The sequence below is a fragment of the Ailuropoda melanoleuca genome, chromosome 13, assembly GCF_002007445.2.
Source record: "Ailuropoda melanoleuca isolate Jingjing chromosome 13, ASM200744v2, whole genome shotgun sequence".
NCBI classification, from domain to species: Eukaryota; Metazoa; Chordata; class Mammalia; order Carnivora; family Ursidae; genus Ailuropoda; species Ailuropoda melanoleuca.
The window spans coordinates 34,551,657-34,572,721 of record NC_048230.1 but is presented as its reverse complement, the minus strand read 5'-3'; the positions used below and the strand labels follow the sequence as shown (position 1 = coordinate 34,572,721).

General features: G+C 41.8%; 1 protein-coding gene across 10 annotated transcripts in view; it reads left to right on the top strand.

The window, feature by feature from the left end:
• ABCA9 (ATP binding cassette subfamily A member 9) overlaps positions 1-11,726 on the top strand; it is a 72,379-nt gene extending 60,653 nt beyond the window's left edge. For 3 of the 10 annotated variants that reach the window (XM_034641179.1, XM_019806364.2, XM_002925632.4), the window contains 10 exons: positions 49-166; positions 873-964; positions 2,996-3,156; positions 3,556-3,631; positions 3,704-3,798; positions 4,630-4,749; positions 4,943-5,083; positions 5,976-6,055; positions 8,888-8,943; positions 9,068-11,719. In XM_034641179.1, coding sequence (XP_034497070.1) covers positions 49-166; positions 873-964; positions 2,996-3,156; positions 3,556-3,631; positions 3,704-3,798; positions 4,630-4,749; positions 4,943-5,083; positions 5,976-6,055; positions 8,888-8,943; positions 9,068-9,166 — 1,038 coding nt within the window. In that variant the 3' untranslated portion in view covers positions 9,167-11,719. Of the gene's footprint in view, positions 1-48; positions 167-872; positions 965-2,995; positions 3,157-3,555; positions 3,632-3,703; positions 3,799-4,629; positions 4,750-4,942; positions 5,084-5,975; positions 6,056-8,887; positions 8,944-9,067 lie in introns of those variants that run through there. The other 7 variants (XM_019806369.2, XM_034641180.1, XR_004619795.1 and 4 more) reach the window with 7 other exon arrangements.
• Positions 11,727-21,065: the final 9,339 nt, after the last annotated feature.

Genomic DNA, 21,065 nt, shown 5'->3' with positions numbered 1-21,065 from the left:
ATTCCAAGGTAAGAATAAAGCCCCATTGTTATTTACTTGTCTCTACAGAAACCTGTCATCATTGCTAGCTGTCTACGGAAGGAATATGCGGGCAAAAAGAGAAAATGTTTTGCTAAGAGGAAGAAAAAAGTGGCCATAAGAAATGTCTCTTTCTGTGTTAAAAAAGGTTGGAGACGGTAGTTTTAACTGTTGGCAGAGCTATCTTGACCTCGCAAGATGAGGTCATTGGGAGGGAATAATTGTATCTGAATCTGGGGCCATCTGTTGATAATCATGAAAGGCGGCCCACTCATCCACAGGCACACGCAGATCCCTCCTGCTTAAAAGCCTCAGTGTGGTAACTGTTTTTTCTTTGCCTAACAAGACAATTCCATGTGTTCTGTTGAAACAGGCAAGCAAACAAAAGAGAACAACAGAAAAAAAAAAAAAAAGAGGCAGTTTTTCTGTTAAGAAGGATGCTATAGCTTTTGAAGTAATATTATTGATTTCACTACAGGGAATGTAGGGCGGGAACTCATTGGGGCACAGCAGTGCAGTCTCCCTTCTAACAAAGAGCACATTTTGTGGAAGTGTCTGTGAAATCCAATAGGCTTTGGGATCAAAATTTGTTTCAGTTCCCGCTTAGCATCTTAGTGGCTGTATGACCATGGGAAGTTATGTATCCTGCTTACCCCTCAATTTCTTTGCCTATAAAATGAAGCCAGTAATAACACTTAGGGGTGTGTATGTGTGGGTGTGTTAAGAATAGATGAATTAACACATTTGTGCACTTGACAAGAGTCTGATACATAATGAACCCTCCAATAGTATTTGCCTTTATGTTTATTGTAATTATTTGAAGTTCTAATTCTAAGCATACTTATTTCTTTCAGGTGAAGTTATAGGGCTCTTAGGACACAATGGAGCTGGTAAAAGTACAACTATTAAGATGATAACTGGAGACACAAATCCAACCGCAGGGCAGGTCAGTAAACCCCACAGAAATATTGTCATTAATGCTGCCTAGAACAAGCTCTCACCCGTGAACATTGAGGACAGCCTTAAAAATACATAAATGATCCTTTCTTATGAATCCATTGAGTTATGCATGGAATGAAGAGGATTAATTAAAAATGTCTTTCCTTAATTCCAAAAAATAGTTAGGTGCCAAAGAGGGCTCCATCTTATCTACACCATATATTTTATTGAATGAAATAAATTAATGACATTAAAAGGAAATGTTTTGGTAAGTAAAGCTGAACATTAGCTTTTTTCATGGTCAGAGATCTTTGGTTTTTTTTATTTTTTATTTTTGTTGACTTATGTATCCTGAGAATTTGTTGAATTGATTTGCCAAGATCCAGGATTTATTCAGAAAAGAGAGATCATAGATTAGAGAAAAAAAATAGTCTAAATTCCCACTCAAAAACTAGAATGGTATGTGAATGCCACTTGGCGGTACGTCTAGGCCAAGTTGGATGAATGATGGACAGCAGTCCGCAGGGACCACAACACTGAGGAGGACCTGCTGCTGACATTTGACAGAAGGTCAAGGGCAGAGGGAGTGACCATGAAGAGAGGTTGTCTAGTGGTATGGATTGCAACAGAGGTTTCCAAATTGTCTTTCCATTTCTCCTCTTGCCTCACACAGCGGCCAGAGCCGTTCTTAAAGGATGCAGCTGAGATCATGTCACCATCCTGCTTATCATCCTTCAGTCAGAATTGGTCCAAAATCTTTAGCAAGATCTGGGCTCTGCTCACCCCTTGCTCACATTGGCCTTTGGTCATCGTCCCTCTGTCGGACCTTTCGGGTTATTTTTCATTGGCTAGAGTGTTCCTCCTTCCGCTTTGTACTTAGTTACCTCCTTCTCATCACTTTAAAATTTATCTCCCCAAAAGGACTTTCCCTGACTGTGCTCATAGCTACACTGGATCTTCCCTTTTTATTCTTTATCGCATATATTGCCTTGAAAACATTAAGCAGGGTCTATAATGCATCCCTGTACATGTCTACTTGTTTTTATTTTCCATTTCTCTCTCTAGATTGAAAGCTCTGTGAGCCCATGTTAACTAGTTCTCTCCTCTTTTGTACTGGGGAAAGACACCATAGCGTTGAGGTCAAGGGCTTGGATTCTGAAGGCAGAGTCCATTGTTAACCCCCAGGTTTATCTTGTGTGGCCTTCTGCAAGTTTCTAAATCTATGCACATATTAGTTTTCTCCTATGTGAAACGGGGATGATAAAACTAATACCTGAGTCATACAGGGTTTTTCTAAGGATAATATAATTCAAAACACATAAAATGCTTAGATTCTAGTGCCATACTAAGCACTGGTACACATTATCTGTTAATATTATCATAGAGCACAGTGGTTGGCTCATAAAAATAATAAAGGCTATTTATTAGTATTTATTGGTTCCTATGTGCCAGCCTAGTACCAAGGACTTTTCATTTATTATCTTAGTTCAGGATTTCTTAAGTTTGGCACTGGTAACATTTTGGACCAGGTCATTTTTTGTGTGTGAGGGACTGTCCTATGCAGCATCCCTAGCCTCTATCCACTTGATCCCAGCAGCACCGAAGTGTAACAACCAAAAGCATCTCCAGACATTACCAAATACCCTCTGGAAGGAAGATTGCCCCTGTTTGAGAACCACTGCCATGATTAACGCTCATAGTAAACTTGTGAAACAGACCCTATAATTTAGCAAGTTTAACATTGGGTAAGTAGAATCTTCAAGAACTATCCAACCCTTTGAATGTTTGGGTCAGTGAAGGAAGTCAAACGATGAACAACCAAGTAAGCCACGCTGAATCCAACCAAGGAAATAGACTTGGAAATAAACTCTACAGAGAGATATGACAATGTGGAATATCTTCCTTTTGATTTATTGAGCTTTCACCATCTTGGCCCACATGTGTCTAAGAGGAGGACATCACTGAACTATGCACTCATGTGCCCATACGCATGTATACGCAAGTTTGGACTGAATGTGGGAATGAACTTTCTGTGCAGGTGATTTTGAAAGGGAACAGTGAGGGGGACTCCCTCGGGTTCCTGGGATACTGTCCTCAGGAGAACGTGCTCTGGCCCAACCTATCAGTGAGGGAACATCTGGAGGTATTCGCCGCCATCAAAGGGCTGAAGAAAGGGGACGCCACAGTCACCATCACACAGTACGTGGGGGGAGACACACCTGTTCTCTTCTGGGGGTGTGTGTAATAGGAATGATGATCACAGAGAATTAAGGAAGGGAGATTCTGACCAATGACTCCACACCTGTGGGAGAAGACGTAGTTATCAAGAAGCCAGTGGAGTGTTGTGTTCTCTCACGTTAAGCCTGCAGAGAAAAATGTTATTGATTATTCCTAATATGGAAAGACGTCGTTGAAAAATAGGAGTTTGACCACTATGAAAGGCTCCTGAAGCATCCTAGGCAGTTTCAATTTTCTGATCACTCAGAATACTCTTTTTAAAATGTCTCTACTATAGTGTTTGTGCTGATTTGCCCATCCCCCACACACATTCCCCATAGTGTGGGGTTAACGTGGATTGACTCACTCTGCTTCCTTCAGGCTGGCGGATGCGCTCAAGCTGCAGGACCAGCTGAAGCTGCCCGTGAGAGCCTTATCCGAGGGAATAAAGAGGAAGGTAAGAGGGGGCTCGGTGTTACTCTGCGCACCCCACAGGTCGGTGCCAGACTCGCTGTTCCTCTCGTTGCAGCTGTGCTTCGCGCTGAGCATCCTGGGAAACCCATCGGTGGTGCTTCTGGACGAGCCGTCCACCGGCATGGACCCCGAGGGGCAGCAGCAAATGTGGTGAGGAGACGTCCTGAGTAATCCTAAGTGAACTTATTAGTCCTATAACAAGTGGTCTTCAAAATCATTGTTTATAAGGCAAAAGACCACACATTATCAGGAAATGCAATATTAAGGGGGGAAACCTGATGCCCTATCACAGCCAGTTTTTATTAAGGAGGAAAAGATAATTCTAACCGCCTAATACTCTTAAGAATCTTGTTTTCGTCATAGATCTTCAGGGTATGCATGGGCCATTTTTATACTCAACCACATCAGTCTGTTACTCAGTTCCAATTTCTACAGCATCACCCGATGCACAGTTCTTTTTTTTTTTTTTTTAAGATTTTATTTGTTCATTTGAGAGAGAGACAGAGAGAGCACAAGCAGGGGGAGAGGCAGAGGGAGAGGGAGAAGGAGACTCTCCGTTGAGCTGGGAGCCTGATACACAGTTCTTATGAGGAAAGAAAATCCCAAGTTTTTAAAATGATTCTGAAATCTGCTGTTGTGTACTTTAGGGTTTATATCTTTACTATCATGCTTTTAAACAAGTGCTCCTCGTTTTCTGTCTTTCTTCCCACTGCCTTCACTCATATCCTTGGAATTCAGTATTTTTCTAAATGACCTTTTACCCAATTTCATCTTCTACCTTCAGCCCCAGCCATGTTCTGAATGATGTACTCTACCCAGTAGTTTGGGTATTTCCACGACTGCTGTCCCTCCAAAACTCCTTTCTTTGTCTAAGCTGAATTCACTAGTTGTCTCATGTGTGCCGGTGACACGTGTTGAAAAGTCTTCTCATCGTATCTGGAACATTCCCACCAACTAACATTGGCCCTGACCTCACTGTAGGCAGGCGATCCGGGCCACCTTCAAAGACACAGAGAGGGGCGCCCTCCTGACCACCCACTACATGGCGGAGGCTGAGGCTGTGTGTGACCGCGTGGCCATCATGGTGTCGGGAAGGCTGAGGTGGGTGCCCGTCCAAACCCACCCTCGGCCCGCAGTGGGCCCTGAGCAAAGGACGTTTCCCTGCACAGAGTTATCTCTGTCAGGGGCTGGGGCTGCTCCCGCTCTGCATGGCCCTGGCTTCCCGGGACTCAGAGTCACTGGCAATCGATTCATCTTCTCCTTCTCTTGCTTGACTTCATTCTCCTACCTGCAGATGTATCGGTTCCATCCAACACCTGAAAAGCAAATTTGGCAAAGATTATCTGCTAGAGATGAAGGTGAAGACCCCCACCCAGGTGGAGCCCCTCCACTGCGAAATTCTGAGACTTTTCCCCCAGGCTGCTCGGCAGGAAAGGTAAACACAGATGTTGGCTTGTTTCATCTTTTTGTTTTTCTATTATGGCAAAGAAAAATAAAAGCTTTACTCGATCATTCTTTTTTAAAACTCTATGGTAATTGTGATTTAATTAATTGATGAATTAGAGATTAGTCTATCAATTTTATTGTTTTATTTATTATTAATTATTTTATTATTAAAATTTATTTATTTAATTTATTTTTAATTAATTAATTATTAGAGAAAGGTCCAATTCCAAGGGAATTTCCTCCTGCAGGAGGCAAAGTACTGATTTGGAAACTGATTGTAAGGGAGTTCATATTCCTGGCAGCTCTATCATGTGCCAGGTCTTGATGTGTGCATGGACCTAGGTCATCGGGAACCTTTCTAGAGGATAAAACCATCCCCATAAATGTGACCATTTGTCTAAAGCCAAGACCCAGTGCCAGGCATCAGTCAAAGCTCAGTGAGTGGGAGCTCTTTGCATTTTTGTTATTATCGGTAATGGCACTTGCTCAGATGGGTTCGATCATGCCAAATCCTAGCAGTGGAGCCAGGAGGTGAAGTTAGTTCTTTGTACTTAGATGCTATTCTCTTCTCACTAAAGAAGGATCATAAGTAATCCTGCCTCTCCCCTTCTTGGGGTGCAAGTGCTGCTGGTCTCCTCTGTCTCCCATTCCTCCGGAGAGTAAAAGGGAGCCTTACTGTGGGAGCCCCCTCCTGCTTCTGCTTGAGTATAGCGACCTTTTGTTGATTAAAGAACATCCCCACTACCGCTCTGTCCGTGGCTCTGCAGACACCTCCATTGAAACAAATTGTTGGTGACATTGTTACTGCTTTTTAGACAGGCATCCATCAATGGTTGTCTTCTTGAAACCTGGAGCTCAGCCTCCCTCTCTATTCCTCCCAGGTACTCCTCCCTGATGGTCTATAAGTTGCCTGTTGAGGATGTGCGCCCCTTATCGCAAGCTTTCTTCAAATTAGAGATAGGTAAGAGTGACTGTTTAGAGCTAGGACTCTGGGAAACAGAGAAATCCAAATCTTACATAAAACCAGTGTAAGAGGTACATATCAGAAATAAAGTATTAAGACTTTTAATCCAGTGGTTCTCAACCACGAGTGATTTGGCAATGTCTGTGGATAACTGGTTGTCACAACCAGGGCTGGAGTTGGGGGGTGTGACTGGTGTCTTGTAGATCAAGGCCAGGGTTGTTGTTGAACATCCATCAATGCACACAGGTCACTCCCTTCCCACAGCAAAGAAGGATCAGACCGAAGTGTCATTACCGCCAAGGTTGTGAAATCCTGTCCTAATTGAGTGAGGCTCTGGAGGGAAGAGATCATTGGCATCGGGGGCTGGAGTGTCCACAAATTCATTATAAAAAAAAAAGAAGACATTTGTTTTTGTTTGCATGTACTCTTAGATTGCATTAGATGTTAAGGAGGTCCCTCTCTGTTGAGGTGGGCTAAGCCATTACTCTTTCTAGACTCTTGGATTGTGATCTATGTATACGGCATTGATCTATCATGGGCTCTGATTATGCGTATCACACCAGTGTGTGAAGTCTGATAAAAAGCTGAACACCTTCCCCCTCCCCAACACAGGGCTCGAACTCATGACCCTGAGGTCGAGACCTAAGCTGAAATCAAGAGCATGACACTCAACCAACTGAAACACCCAAGCATCCCTTTCCCCTCTCCTTGATCTGTGCTTTCTTACATGTCACCTGTCTGTCATTAGAAGCCCCAGACATTCTAGTTCTTAGAGAAATGTTTCTGCTTGATACAAGGTTACGATTGCCCCAGATAGCTTTTCTTTTTACTTCCTCCTTCTGTTGGTCACCTTTGCTCTACGGCCCATGTGACCGTTTTTCACAGTGGCCATTCTAGCCTAGTGACCGGTTTTGCATCATTCCTATGGGAAGGATTCCCACAACAGACTCAGATCAACATGAAGTGTTTTATGACCAGTCAGGAGCAGGGAGGGAGATGTACCAGGAAGGCTGAGTCCCTCCAGTACAGTGAGCCTTTTCTTCAGAGCCTTCTAATGTTTCTGCTTTTAAACATGTTCCCTCCCACCTCAGATTCTTTCTGCTGTGTTTCATTTGCTAAAACTGAAGTTCTGCTTTTGAGGGAAAAACCTAACTTTTTATCACAGTTTTCTGCCCACTGTGTGGTGGAAATGTAAGTTAGCATTTTTTCCCCTCCAAATGTTAGGTGAGACACAGTTGCCCTCTCAGCCGCAACACATTTATTGAATGAGTTAGACCCCAAGTGTGCGAGCACAATAGCACAACACATGCCCTGTGACTATTCCTGTGTCCTGGTGTGTAGACTCATTCTCCCATAGCTTCAGATCGCTTTGCGGTATTGCAAACTGCAACAGAACTCCAGCCTTGCATTCCCAGGCCAGGTCAGAGTTGCTTATATTTGGAGACTTGAAGCTAGGGAGGTGGGAGGGTTGGTCTTATCTTCTTTCTTATCTTATTCCCTCCTCTGCTCATATGCTGATGTTTTGAGCCTCTCCAGTGTGGAGTGTAAGGAGAGGGAAGAAGAGATAATACGAGAGCAAAGCTTGATTTGCTCATTAGAGCCAGACTATGGAATCAGGGCCCCCTGATCCATCAAGGAGTTCCTTGGAGATTCCCTTTACCCTTCCATCTGTAACCTCGGACTAAAGCTTCCAGTCTGGGGTGGTGATGCCTTCTCCTCTTGGTCTCTTGGTCTCTTGCAGCCCCTGGGCCACTTCTTGGAATTCCCTTCCCTTTCCAAGAGATCTCTTGGAGGACCTCCCATTGAATGCAGCATCTTGGCCTCTCCAAACTCTGAAAGTACAGGGCCATCACTGTCCCCAATTTTTTACGTGTTCCCAGACATGAGACACCCAATCCCATGTCCCCAGATTGCAGGCCAATCCCATGTACCCATATAGCAGGCCAATCCCCCCATATCCTCTGTCCACTGAGCAGAGAAAGGAAATGCCACAGCAATCTGACAACTGCCCACAAGAAACCTTTGCTTTCTAGTCTTACGTCTCGGTTCATTATTTTCTTCCTTTTATGTATCTGCTCATTTGGGGGTCTTAATCACAGTCCACCTGGATAACAGATGGTCAGCTCAAAGTAGGATAATTCAACCAAGTTTGGTTTAGGCAGGAACCGTTTGCCAAAGGGCAAGGCACAGTGCGATGACCCAAGGCTAGACACAGCAGGAGTGTTGCTGTTCTCAGGTCCAAAGGGACTAAGAGAGAAAGCAGTGACTGGAACGCAGGAGTAGAATTGACCTCGTGAGAAGCAGTGACTTTCAATCAAGGAACAAAGTTGATGTCAGGGAGGGAGTGAAGGAAAAAAGGCCTTGATCTCCCCTCTCCCCTGTGCCTTCTCATGAGCTACCACTGGTGGAAACCACCAGAAAAAGCCTCTTAAGTCAGCTGGTGAAGCAAAGAGCAGAGCAGAGAGAGCGAAGGCAGATGTCGAAGGACACCTGGTAGTGACCCAGCACAGAGGGAACCGTCTCTCCATTCACCCTGCATGGGTGGTCTGGGACCACTCACATTGTTTTCCAGTCTGGTGTCCCCCTGCCCAAACTCTAAGACAACCAGTACTTCCGTCCTGGTACAAGACCACAGGGTGAATTTGCCTTTCCATATTTAGCATACGTGCTGCCCAAGCGAGCATGTGTCTTTCAGTATTTAGTCCGAGACTATTTATTACCCTATCTTTCATGTTTAAAATCCATTTGTATGTAGATTTTGTGCATAACTTGGTAAAACTCTCCAAATAAAAAAAATAGATGAACTAACATCCGTCCGTCCTTCTGCAGTTAAACAGAGCTTCGACCTGGAGGAGTACAGCCTCTCCCAGTCCACCCTGGAGCAGGTGGGTCAGTGTGAGTGGACTGTTTCATCCGGGCCGTAAATGTACAGCACGTGCATACGCTTTGCACTCGCCCGGAGCTACAGGAGGCGGCGTGACATCCTTCCTTATTTCTTGTCCCTCTTAGGTTTTCCTGGAGCTCTCCAAGGAGCAGGAGCTGGATGACTTTGATGAGGAACTTGACCCTTCAGTGAACTGGAAGCTCCTCCCACAGGAAGACCCTTGAAGCCCCAAATGCCTTATGTTTCTTTTTCGTCTTATGCCTCTTTGTAAAGATAATATGTTATGTCATTAGTGTATCCTATCTCAGATATGATGCAAAATGCTTCTGAAACTCATATCACCATTTTTCTCAATAGTGTGATGTATAGTAGGACTAAGTCGGTGAGAAGAGTCTCGAAACTGGACCACGGGGCCTCTGTACTGGCAACTAAATCCCACATGTCATACGGAAGTGAATTAAAAATGCATTTGTTATAGAATGTTAGGGTTTCTCAAGATGATACAGAGATTATTTTCTTTGTTTGAACATCAAAATATTGAATATTTTCTTATCCTTTTGAATTAAGTGCCTAAGGACAAAATAAGACCTAATCCTGATTTTAGGGAAAGGAACGCAGTGACTGCAGAGCTGCACGGTATTTGCTTTTTTTTTTTTTAAGTTTCTATTTAAATCCCAGTTAGTTAACATACAGGTAATATTAACTTCAGGTATACAATACAGAGCCGCAGTGCTTCCATACAACACCCAGCACTCATCCAACAAGTATTTGCTTCTTGTAATTCAGAGTTTGTTTGCTTTTTTTTTTTTTGCTTATTCATAATACACGGATTTCCCTTTTCTGTCATTTTTCACATTTTATTTTGTAAGTCTATGTTTTGTCTGTTGGCACTGTAAAGGAAATTTGAAACCTGTTAAAATAAGTAATTTCAGTAAGTTTTGAATAATCAAGTTGATGAAAGTTTTAAAATGACCTATCTTACAATTTTGAAACATATTTCTGATTTGATATGTTTTCTTGTGATGCAAGAGTCTACTCTTACGCAGATCTTAATTTCTCATGTTTACGTACGGTATGACCTCTCCAACTGGTGACCTTGTAAACACCTTAAAATCAGTGCAATATACTTGTATACTCTTATTTAGGTAAGTTTTTTGTTGTTATTCTTGCTACTTGTGTTGTTGTGAGCTCTTATGGACTGAATTGTGTTCCCCCGAAATTATATGTTAAAGCCCCGAACTGCAGTGTGGCTGTATTTGGAGACAGGGCCTTTAAGGAGATAAAGGTTCAGTGAAGTCGTAAGATTGGGGCCTTAATCCAATAGCACTGGTATCTTTACCGGAAGGGGAAGAGACACCATATCTCTGTGCACTCCCAGGGAAAAGATCACATGAGGACATCTGGGGTAGCTATCTGCAAGCCGGGAAGAGAGATGTCACCAGAAACCAAGTTTTCTGGCACCTAGCCTGGGGGTCACCCTTTGGAGATGAGCTGCTTCCAGAGCTCTCTGGACCGTGCAGGACTGAGGCATGAAACACAGACCTACACACACTCCAGTGCAAAACCAAAAAACGAAACCTCTACGGCACACTCTGTGGTATCAAGCTACTGAGATTACTGAGATTGTGGGGTTGTTTGTTACACCAGATAGTCAACATTACGTGAACTAACACAGATCATTCCAGGAAACGGGTGGGGACAAAATCCTGGACTAAGTATTTCTTGATCGGGACACTGATGCAATTGCCAAAGACCTTTGAACTATTCTAAGCAGCCTGTCGCCAGTCCTTGCCTGGATCAACTCTACAAGGGTGACCCTTCCTTCACTTTCAACCCATTTGTGCCACACGAGCCTCAAAGTGTAGCCAAACCACAGTAACTTCCAACCCAAGACATGATGCCTTTGGATGAGTCTACCCTTCATTGTATCGTAAAAAGTCAAGAAGGGATGACCTAATTTAGATCTGCAAAATTCTACTGAGTGAATGTTTGGAGTATTTGAAGTAGACAGTAAGAGTAATTCATTCCAAGGGATTAATAAATGAAAACATTGCAGTGATTATGAAAAAATAATTTTAATGATACTGGGTTTTTTTTTTTCTCATACTAGATGTGTTTCTCTCAACAGCTGTACTGTGGACACTTGGTGCCAGAGAATTCTTTGTTGGGGTAGGGAGAAAGGAGAGGCTGTCCTGTGTATTGTAAAATATTCAATGGCAATCCTGATGTGTACCCACTAGATGCCAGTAGCAATCTCCACCTGAGTGTGACGATCAAATATGTCTCCAGACATTGTCCAAATCACGCCATTGCATTACAATTACATGTCTTTATACCAACTGCTTGGTAATTTTATCATCTTGGAGCAAAGTAAAAAATGAATTAAAGACAGTGGATCTTGTTCATTTGGGGGTTTGGGTGTCTTGCATTAAATACTCTGGACTAAACTACGAAATTGTTCTTTTTAAAGCCATCTAGAAAATTTGCAATTAAAATGGTCAATAATACATTTTAAAATGTGTAAGCATTGGAGTAACTTCTGTTTGAAGTCCTCGTCTCTTTGACCTTTTCAAAGAGAGCGCAAGGCTCAGTAACGTGTTGCCCAAGGGTCTGTGAAGGATTTCGGTAAGGGGAAATGAAGAACTTCGAAAACTGGGGGGTCCAGAAGCAGAGGAACCTCTGAAAAAGCAAGTGCGGCGAAGACCATTGAAAGCTAATGAGGCAGTTGGTTAAGCAACTGCCTCTTGATTTTGGCTCAGGCCATGATCTCAGGGTGGTGAGACTTAGCCCTGGTTGGGCTCCATGCTGGGTGTGGAGCCTGCTTGGGATTCTCCCTCTGCCCCTCCCTGCCCCATTGGCATAGGCTTTCTCCCTCTCTCTCTCAAAAATTAAATAAATAAAAAGTACATGTCTCTTGTTTCCATAAATACATATTAACACATCTGAGATTCTCCGTAGTATTTAGCCATGTTAATGCGCTGGTAAATACCCATCTTCAGAAATTGGTTTATCTAACACAACTTAAGGGGTACTTTGTTAATTCTTCAAGGTTATTTTATTTACACTAATTTGATGTAGGGAAACTCTCAGGTTCTCTTTTCCCTGTGACAAAAACATAATCTTCACTTTGTTTGAAAATACTGCAGGGTTGAAATAGGAAACTTACCAGATTTTGAACTTGGATGATTCTGTGCCTTTTGATGATTCTGTGACTTTTGACTGTGTAAGGATTACCCCAAGAATAACACAGATCTTTATGCATGTGTGAGAGAATATGTCTAGGTGATGGACCTAGAAGAGGAATTGCAGAATTACTGGGTAGGAACATGAATGTGTGTGTCCGTATCCCAGTGTTCTCTGTTTTCCAACCTGAACTATATGAGAATTTATTTTCCGATATCCACTGCAGTGCTGAGTATTGCCATTCTCTCTGCCCATCTGATAAGGGTATACAGTATTTCATTGCTCTTTGAGGCTGTATTCCCTTGTTTTCCAGAGAAGTCAAGTATCTTCTCAGTTAGCTTTCTTCTTTTGTGAATTGTCCTTTTGTATTATCTGCCCACCTTCTTATTTGACTTTTAAAAATAATGTATTTTGGGGGCACCTGGGTGGCTCAGATGGTTAAGCATCCGCCTTCGGGTCAGGTCCTGATCCCAGCGCCCTGGGATCAAGTCCTGCGTTGGGCTCCCTGCTCAGCGGGGAGCCTGCTTCTCCCTCTGCCTGCTGCTCCCCCTGTTTGTGCTCTCTGTCTTGCTCTCTCTCAAATGAATAATTAAAATCTTTAAAAATAAATAAATATATAAAACTAATGTATTTTTAGCAGATCTTTATTCTGGATATTCCTTTTTCTGTGTTCTTTGCTTCAGACAACTTCTTTACACATTCACCAGCTCTTCAACTTTCTTAATCTTAATTTTGTTTATCATTTCTTTTGTTGTATTGAGGTTATAATTTTGTTATGATTGAACATTATAATTTTTGCTCTATGATTTTGTGTCTGTCTATGTCCTGTTTTAGGAACACTTTCCTTTCTGGAAGTCAAAATATATTTTTCTCTATTTCCTTCCAACTGCTCCAAAGTTTTATTTGTCACATTTTCTCTTGAATCCACCCACACTTTGTTTTTTGTGTGAGGCACAAGGTGGGGATCTAACTTTTTTCTTTTGTATTTGTCAAGCTAGCTGTCACAACACCATTTCCTTAAGTTCTCTCTTCATGGATTTTTTGTGTTTCCCTCTCATTTTGGGCTTTCTGTTCCTATCATGAATCCCTTTGTATATTCCTTCCACACTTTGTTTTTTTAAGGTTTATTTATTTTAGAGAGAGAGAGAGAGCATGTGAGTGGGGGGAGGGGCAGAGGGAGTGAGAGAATCTCAAACAGACTCTGCACAGAGCGTGGAGCCCGACATGGAACTCAATCTCATGACCCTGAGACCATGACCTGAACCAAAATCAAGAGTTAGATTCTTAACCAACTGAGCCAGCCATATACTGAAATTCTAAAAATATTTCTATTATCATTAATATATTTTTTTCCAGGTGAGCTTTTAGGGTTATTAAGACATAACGGAGCCAGTAAAACACATCCATTAGGATGTTAACTAGAGACACAAAATGGTCATTCACAGTACATCCCAGATTGGCACGGGGCTGCTCTTGGCCTGGGACATGTGGTGGCACATTGCCAATCTGCCGAGCTCCAATAAAGACCCTAACTGTGCCTCCCAGGCTGTTTTGTTGAACCAGAAGGATTTTCAACTCTCCCGGGGTCAAGCTGTATTGGCTTTTGGAAAAAAGCCCAACAGGCTCTCTGTTCCTTAGACAACCACAACTGACTTCACTCTAATCTCCTGACGTTTGCCTTTTCCACATGTTTCTTCTTCGCATAGCTTCCTGCTGCTGTGCCGCATCTATTAAAACACCGGCTCACGTGCAGGGAAGGAAAACATCTCAGGGTGTCTCCTCCCTTAAACAGAGATCTCGCAAAGTGGACAACATGCAAGCATAACACACGCTCTTTTCCCCCAAACCTAAGCAAGCACGTTTGTGTGTTAGCTACAAGAAGGGCTCTGTCCATCCCTCCATTTAAGATTTGCCTGTATTTTCTGTTTGTACCCTAAGGTGATGTCGTAAACCATCCAGATTGAAAATCAATGAGCTCCTAATACATGGCGTCCTTCTGCAGTTAACCAGAGCTGAATTCAACCTGGAGCAGTACAGCCTCTTGCTGCCCAGCCTAGAGCAGGTGGGTCAGTGTGAGTGATTTTTTATCATCGGTGGACTATCAATGTACAATATGTGCATGGACCTTGCACTCGCTTGGAGCTACAGGAGGCAGGGTGACATCCCTCTCTCTATCCCTTGCCCAGCTTTCCTGGAGAGGTTTTCTTGCACCTCTCCAAGGAGCAGGAACTGGATGATTTTGCTGAGAACTTCACCTCTCAGGGAAGTGCACGCTTCCGCAAGAAGAGCCTTGAAGCCCTAAATACCCTATGTTTCTAAAAAGAAGTGTAATGTTATAACTTACTAAAAATGTTTTAGGGTGATGAAGTTGTGATATTATAATTATAATGTTATATGTTTCCTGAGAAACACGACATGGTTCTTCCTGTGGTGGTGAGGAGGAGCAAGGGCTGGGCAATTGCAGCAACTGTGTAAACAGAGGCACGTGGCTGACCCCACCTCCCAGTCACCGCCTCTCTGTCTCTGCAGGTCACGTCTAATTTTCTTTTTGTTAACTTCACATTATGTGCGAAATCCATCTACATGGCAACAGATCACTTTTAGTTATTGTCCTGTAGTATTCCACTGTATAAATCTACCATAATTTATTTATCCATTCAGGCTATTGTGCATAAACCAGCTGTGAACATCCAGCTGGTGGAGATAAACATTCATTTCTGTGTACCAATGCTTAGTGTCCAACTGCTGGCCATGGAGTAGGCACTTACTTACCCATAGTAGATACTATCAAATGGTTATGAAAAGTAATCATGCAAATTCACACGAGTCATATCAATAGTATGTGAGAATTCTGAGCCTTCCACGTGGTTGCTTATCTGTTTAATAATAGACATTCTGGTGGGTGTATATGAGTATTTTATTACGGTTTTAATTTACATTGCATACATGATTAACGATGTTAAATATCTTTTCACATTTATTGGCCATTTGGAAATTTTTTTGCACTGAGATTTCTTGTTCATAAAAAAAATCATGTTGTATGCCTTTTGTTTATTGACTTGTGCAGTGAATGTACGCATGTTCTCTTCTTTTGTGATTTTTAGTTTCATGCTCATAATACTTCCTTTTAATGAACAGAATTTCATTTATGGCTAGCCTTGCCTTAAAAATACTGTTTTTCTCAATGCTATGAAAATATTCCTCTGAATAAGTCTTAATTCTTCCTTTCTAATAATTATGTTTTTGTTCATTTTTCTCCATTTTGGCACTGGTAAGATCGCCAATACAATGCTGAAGACACCCCCACTGATTGTGAACGTCCTTCTTTTTCCTACTCACAGGGATAAAATATTCCATACTTCTTCCATGAAGAGTGTTATTAGCTGTGTTTTTTAAAAAATCCATTATCATATTGAAGAATTCCCTTCTTAGTCGGCTGATAGTTTTTATTATGAATGGGTATAGAATTTTATGAAATGATTTCTTTTTTCTAGTGAAATAATCATTAATTATTAGTGGTTAATATGATTAATTAAATTGATTGATTTTTGGATGCTGACCAGCCTTGCATTCTTGGACCAGTTGATGACCAATTTGGCCATGATTATCTGGATTTGATTTGGCAACATTTGCTTAGGATTTTGTATTTATGGCTTATGAGACGTATTGCTCTACCATTTTCATTTCTTATAATACCCTTGTTTGATGTTGGTATTAAAGTAGTGCTGGCATCCTAAAACACATTGGGAACTTGCGTGGATCACACAAGATCAGATGTCTAAAGGGACGCTCAGATTCCTCATGTGAGCTTTTAAAGGTAAAGGATATGCTAGACCAAGGAAGAGCATAGGCAAGCAGTGGGCTCTGAGAATAGTGCCTTTGGCTTCTTTCTTAGTCACGTAGATGTGCTTCTTTGATTTAGGACCTACCGAGGTATGTGTAAAAAATTTGACATCAGGGAAGTCTGGGGAAAAGTTTCCAACAAGATCTCTTACACCTCACTGCTCATGACGCCAGCCTATCTTCAGGACTTAGGCCAAGAGACCCTCACCTCGCGTCACTCAGGATCATAATTCTGGCCTTTGTCTCCCACCATTTCATTTGAAACTGGTTTTGAATTGACTGTAGTTTCCTCTTTTGAGTGATCATCAAATGTTTCAGAGTCATTGATGCCAGCAGAAATGGCTTGCATCTGCCATGGTCCTGTCGCAGCTCTCAGTGTTGGTGGAATATCTGGATCATCTACTCTCTTTAGTTTTCCATTCCAATTTTAGTACTTATCCATTTCTTCCATTTTTAGTTAACCTTCTACCTAGTCTACATGACTTAATTATTCCAAGGTTTTTTGGGTTTTGTTTTTCACATTTTTATTCTGATTTTCTTTCTTCCAGAATGACGGACATTTCCTCCCCGTTATTCAGACACATTTGAGGTAGCTGGGTGAGGAGGTCTGCAATAATGTCCCTCCCACCATCTGATCCCCCTGACAATAAAGGCCTATGAGGGGGCCAAACAGTGGGAGGCCCTTTTAGGACAGCATCCCACATCAATTGAGGTAAAGACAAAATAAAAAGAAACTGAAGACTCACCAGTTACCAAGTCTAAAGTTGCTTGCATTCCCAACATTTTGGCAGCCTCATTTGGCAGACGTATTCCACTTTATACGTATGACTGGAGTTGCACAATTCCTGTCTCATTGCACTTTATACAACCCGCACATTTACCCTGGTTAACAAACTGGAGATTGGGAACTTGTCCCTTTATATAAATTTCTGCAAAAGCTGGTGCTACCTGACGGTCTGAGTAAGACTGAGCATTCCCTTCCATTTAAGCAGATCTGGTGTGAGGAAAAGGTCTTTGATATTCCTGTGTAAAACCCACTTTAACAGTTGTTCAAGAGGGAGGGAGTTCCTTAAGCTGGCTCACAAAGCAGCCTAAGTCTTTGACCACAAGTCCCCATGTTTAGGTAGTCTTGCCTCTCCCCCACTGCTACCTTTATCATCTTCTTGGCAATCATTGATTGAACAGGGACCATAATCCCATCAAAACAGAGTTCCCCCAAACTTCTTTATGACATTATGTCCCTCCCTTACAGACTGAATCACCAGCCATAATTCAGTGGTTCTGGCAGCCCCGGGCTGTTTCTTAGTTACTTTCATTCTCGGTGAAGGAGCCCGAAGCAGCCAAGGTACCATTTTCTCGGCTGACCTCGGCTTGGATTTCTTTCACAGTGTACTTGTAATTCATCTTTGGCGCTAGATATACCAACACAAAAGCCCCAAACAAGCTTTTCCTTTTGTCCATGACTGAGGTGCTTTAGCGACTTCACCCCAGAGATGCCACGAAACCCAGCTGGCACCAGGGGTTCCAGAACACCTACTCTTTTGGCAACCTTTTGCATTTGTCCCTCTCCCAAACAAAGCTACAGCCATTGTTAAAACTGCAGAGCCAAGCATACTTCTAAAAATCTTGTACATGGTGTCAATTCCATAAATCGTAGAGAGGCGGATCATTGAAAGATCGCACAAGACTCTGTGTGTGTATTTCGCTAAGGTACGGCAGCGGAAGCAAAGGGCAGGGAACGTATCTGGGGCCTGAGAGAATTCCAGAAGTAAGTCCTCACCGTCCTTTCTCAGTCACATGGGTTACTCTTTGTATTTTAATTATCAGCCACCAAAATAGGTACAAGGAATATTGGCTTCTGGAGAGCCCAGGTGAAAGTATATAGCAACCTGTTTATCCCCCACTGGTGATTTATCCAAACCAGTCTGTAACTGGTTAAATTAGATGTAAACTATCACCTCAACACTCTCCATACAATGAAGACAGGATAGCCCCAGGCACCAGGAGGGGCATTTTGCATGTTAAGCAGCACATTGTAAATTACTAGCGGGCCCTTCTAGTCTTCTCCTGGCCAACAGTCAGTAGCCAACTTCCAATGTCCCTGGAGATAACATGGACCCATCCAGTCTAGCAGTAAGGTAACTCTCCGCATATATTCCTTCTAGTCTCTGAAAAGTTTCTGTTAAGAGTGTACCAGTTCTTCCTTAAGTATTTAGAAAAATTTTCCGACCTGGATATTTCCCTCCTCCCCTCCCAGGAAATGTTTGTGGTGATAAATTCAATTACATTAAATTGATATGGAATTATTAGATCTTTTAAAAATTTCTTCTTGTGTTACCTTCGGTAGGTTGTATTTTTAAGGATTTCTCATTTAATCTGAATTTTCAAATTTGTTAAGATGTAGCAGTTTATAAGACCCTCATTACTTTTTGATATTAGTGGGATTTATAAAGAAACTTTCCTTTTCATTCCTGATATAAATAATTTATTTTCTGTTCTCTTACTTTTTTACTCAGCCCTCCTAGTAGATTAACAATTTTTATTATTATTTTTCAAGAATCAAATTCTGGCTTTGTTGGTCTTTCAACTAGACTTCTCTGTTGGGTTAAAGTTGCTGTTCTATTTCTAGCGTTTTAAGATGGAAGCTTTGGTCACTGATGTTCAACCTTTTTTCTTTTCTAATACATGCCTTTAGAGTTATAAATCGCCCTCTAATCATTACTTGAGATGTAATCCTGAGTTCGATATGTTGTATTTTCATTATCACTAAGAAATAATGTTTTCTAATATTTCATTTTGATATATTTTTAAAAATATCGTTGTGGCATCTTTTTTTGGTCCCAATTTCTTATTTAAAATTGCATTACATAATTTCCGAACATCTGTGGAAACACACATGCATGTGTGTATGTATACACATCTGCATGCATTCTTATTCTATTTTAGAAAATATTTCATTAACTTTTTTTTTATTCATTTGAGAGAGTGAGAGCATGAGCAGGAGGGAGGGGCAGAGTGAGAGGGAGAAGCAGGCTCCCGCTGAGCGGGAAGCCACTGGTGCGGCTGGATTCCAGGACCCTAGGATCAAGACCTGAGCTGAAGGCAGATGCTTAACTGACTGAGCCACCCAGCCCCCCTAGAAAATATTTCATTTTAATCTATATTTCCTTTTGGGCCCCCAAATAATTAAGTTGGCTAGCGGTTTACATATTTTTAAATGTTTATTTATTAAAAAGTTTCAGTTAATTAGTTAGATCTACTGTTTTCCTTCTCCACCTACTAATCTTTACTTTTTTTTTTTTTTTTTTGCTGTCTCTTTGCTTTGCCTTTCTTTCTAGTTTATTTTGTTGTGATTTTACGAGCTTCCTGTGCAAGAAATTAAATCTTTCTTTTCTTTTTTCCGATAGGAGTGTGTGTTGGAAGAGGTCATGAGGAGGACAGGACCGCCTCAGGCCCCCAGGGCTAACCCCAGCAATCCCAGGCTTCTCACTCCTCCCCTGCCCCTGGAATGTGTGACCCACCTGCCTCGCCCACGTCAGAGCCATTTTAAAGGTCTCAGCCTTCCGAGGGCAATGTGCTGATGAGACCATATGGAGGGTGTACATGACTGAACCCCGTTAAGGCCTTTGCATAAACAATTAAGATTCTGGTGGCAGGTCCCAGATCTACTCGTCTGGCGGTGTGGGAGACAAGCCTTCTAAGTAAGTCCCCTTGCTTCTTAAACCCGCCCACCTGCTATGCAGTGGCCCGCCTGTGTCTTTGTCTCCTGGCCCTTGGCCTTGGTGAGAGGTGGGGAGGTGGGTTGGGAGGTTAAGTTTCATATTTCACCCAGAGAACTCCAACACTGTAAGGCCATGAATGTTTCCTTTTATCACTTACCTAAATCTATGATTCGGTCTTGTAGTGATTCTGACCTGTCGTGTCCTAGGAGTATCACCTTTTGCAAAATCAGTAACTTCCCATTTTATGTCCCTTTCCACTCAAGAGATGTTTAGTAGAAGGTTATGCAGTTTCCAGATGGAGCGCCTTCTAGGTTCTGCTGCTAATTCTTAGCCTTATTACATCGTTTTCTCAGAATATTGCTGATAATATTTCCATTTTCTGTAGAACTTAGCAATTGATCTTGTGACCCGATATAGAATCAGTATTTCTGACGGTTCCACGTGCATTACAGAGGAAGGTGGGTTCCTTGTGGTTGGGTGTTAAGTTATTTCTAGTGACGTACGATATAGCAACATAAATTCAGACTTAATGTACACATGCAAAATACACAGACACATACATAGACCCAGCCGTACGCATCGTACCTCGTTGCTGCGATGCTTAAAACAGGTAGATAGAACTATATACACGTATAGCTATAGTTTTCTGTGTATCTCTATCTCTATGTCGTACCTTTTTAAGTATGTTGTTCAGACCATCTGGATCCTCACTGTGTTTTGTCCCATTCCTCTGTCTCGTGAAGGTGCCGCGTTAAAGTATTTCACTCTGTGATACTCCTCTTCGTGTCTCCCTGGCAACTCTTTGTAATTTTTGTTTTATAAAACGGGTTGCTGGGCTTTTGGTGAACAAATATTGTTATAAATTAATGGTCATGTTCAATTTTTTTTTCTTCGAGTTATATTTAGCTTGATATCAGTATTGCTACCTAGGATTTCTTACCAACTACCTGGTGTATTTTTGCCAGTCTTCTTTCATTCCTGATGCTGACAATTTATGGGTTGGTTTGCATGTTTTTATGATTAGGTTGGCTAGAGGTCATCAGTATTATCAGTCCTTCCAAACACCCTGCTTCTACTTTCATTGAATTTCTCTCTTACTTTCCTTTATTATTTATTCTAGCTTCCATGTTAATTTTAGACTTTTCTTTTTTCTTACACTAGCACATACAACCATAAATTGTCCTCTAAGTACTGTGTTAGCTGCCTCTCAGAAATTTTGACATGTTGCATTTTATTTTTATCACTTGAATATTTTATTTTTCCTTTTAGTGTATTCTTTGAAATAGGCATTATTATAAGTATGTTGTTTAACTATTTGGGAAATTTCTGGATATATTGCTATGATTAATTTCAATTTAATTCCCTTTTGGTCAAG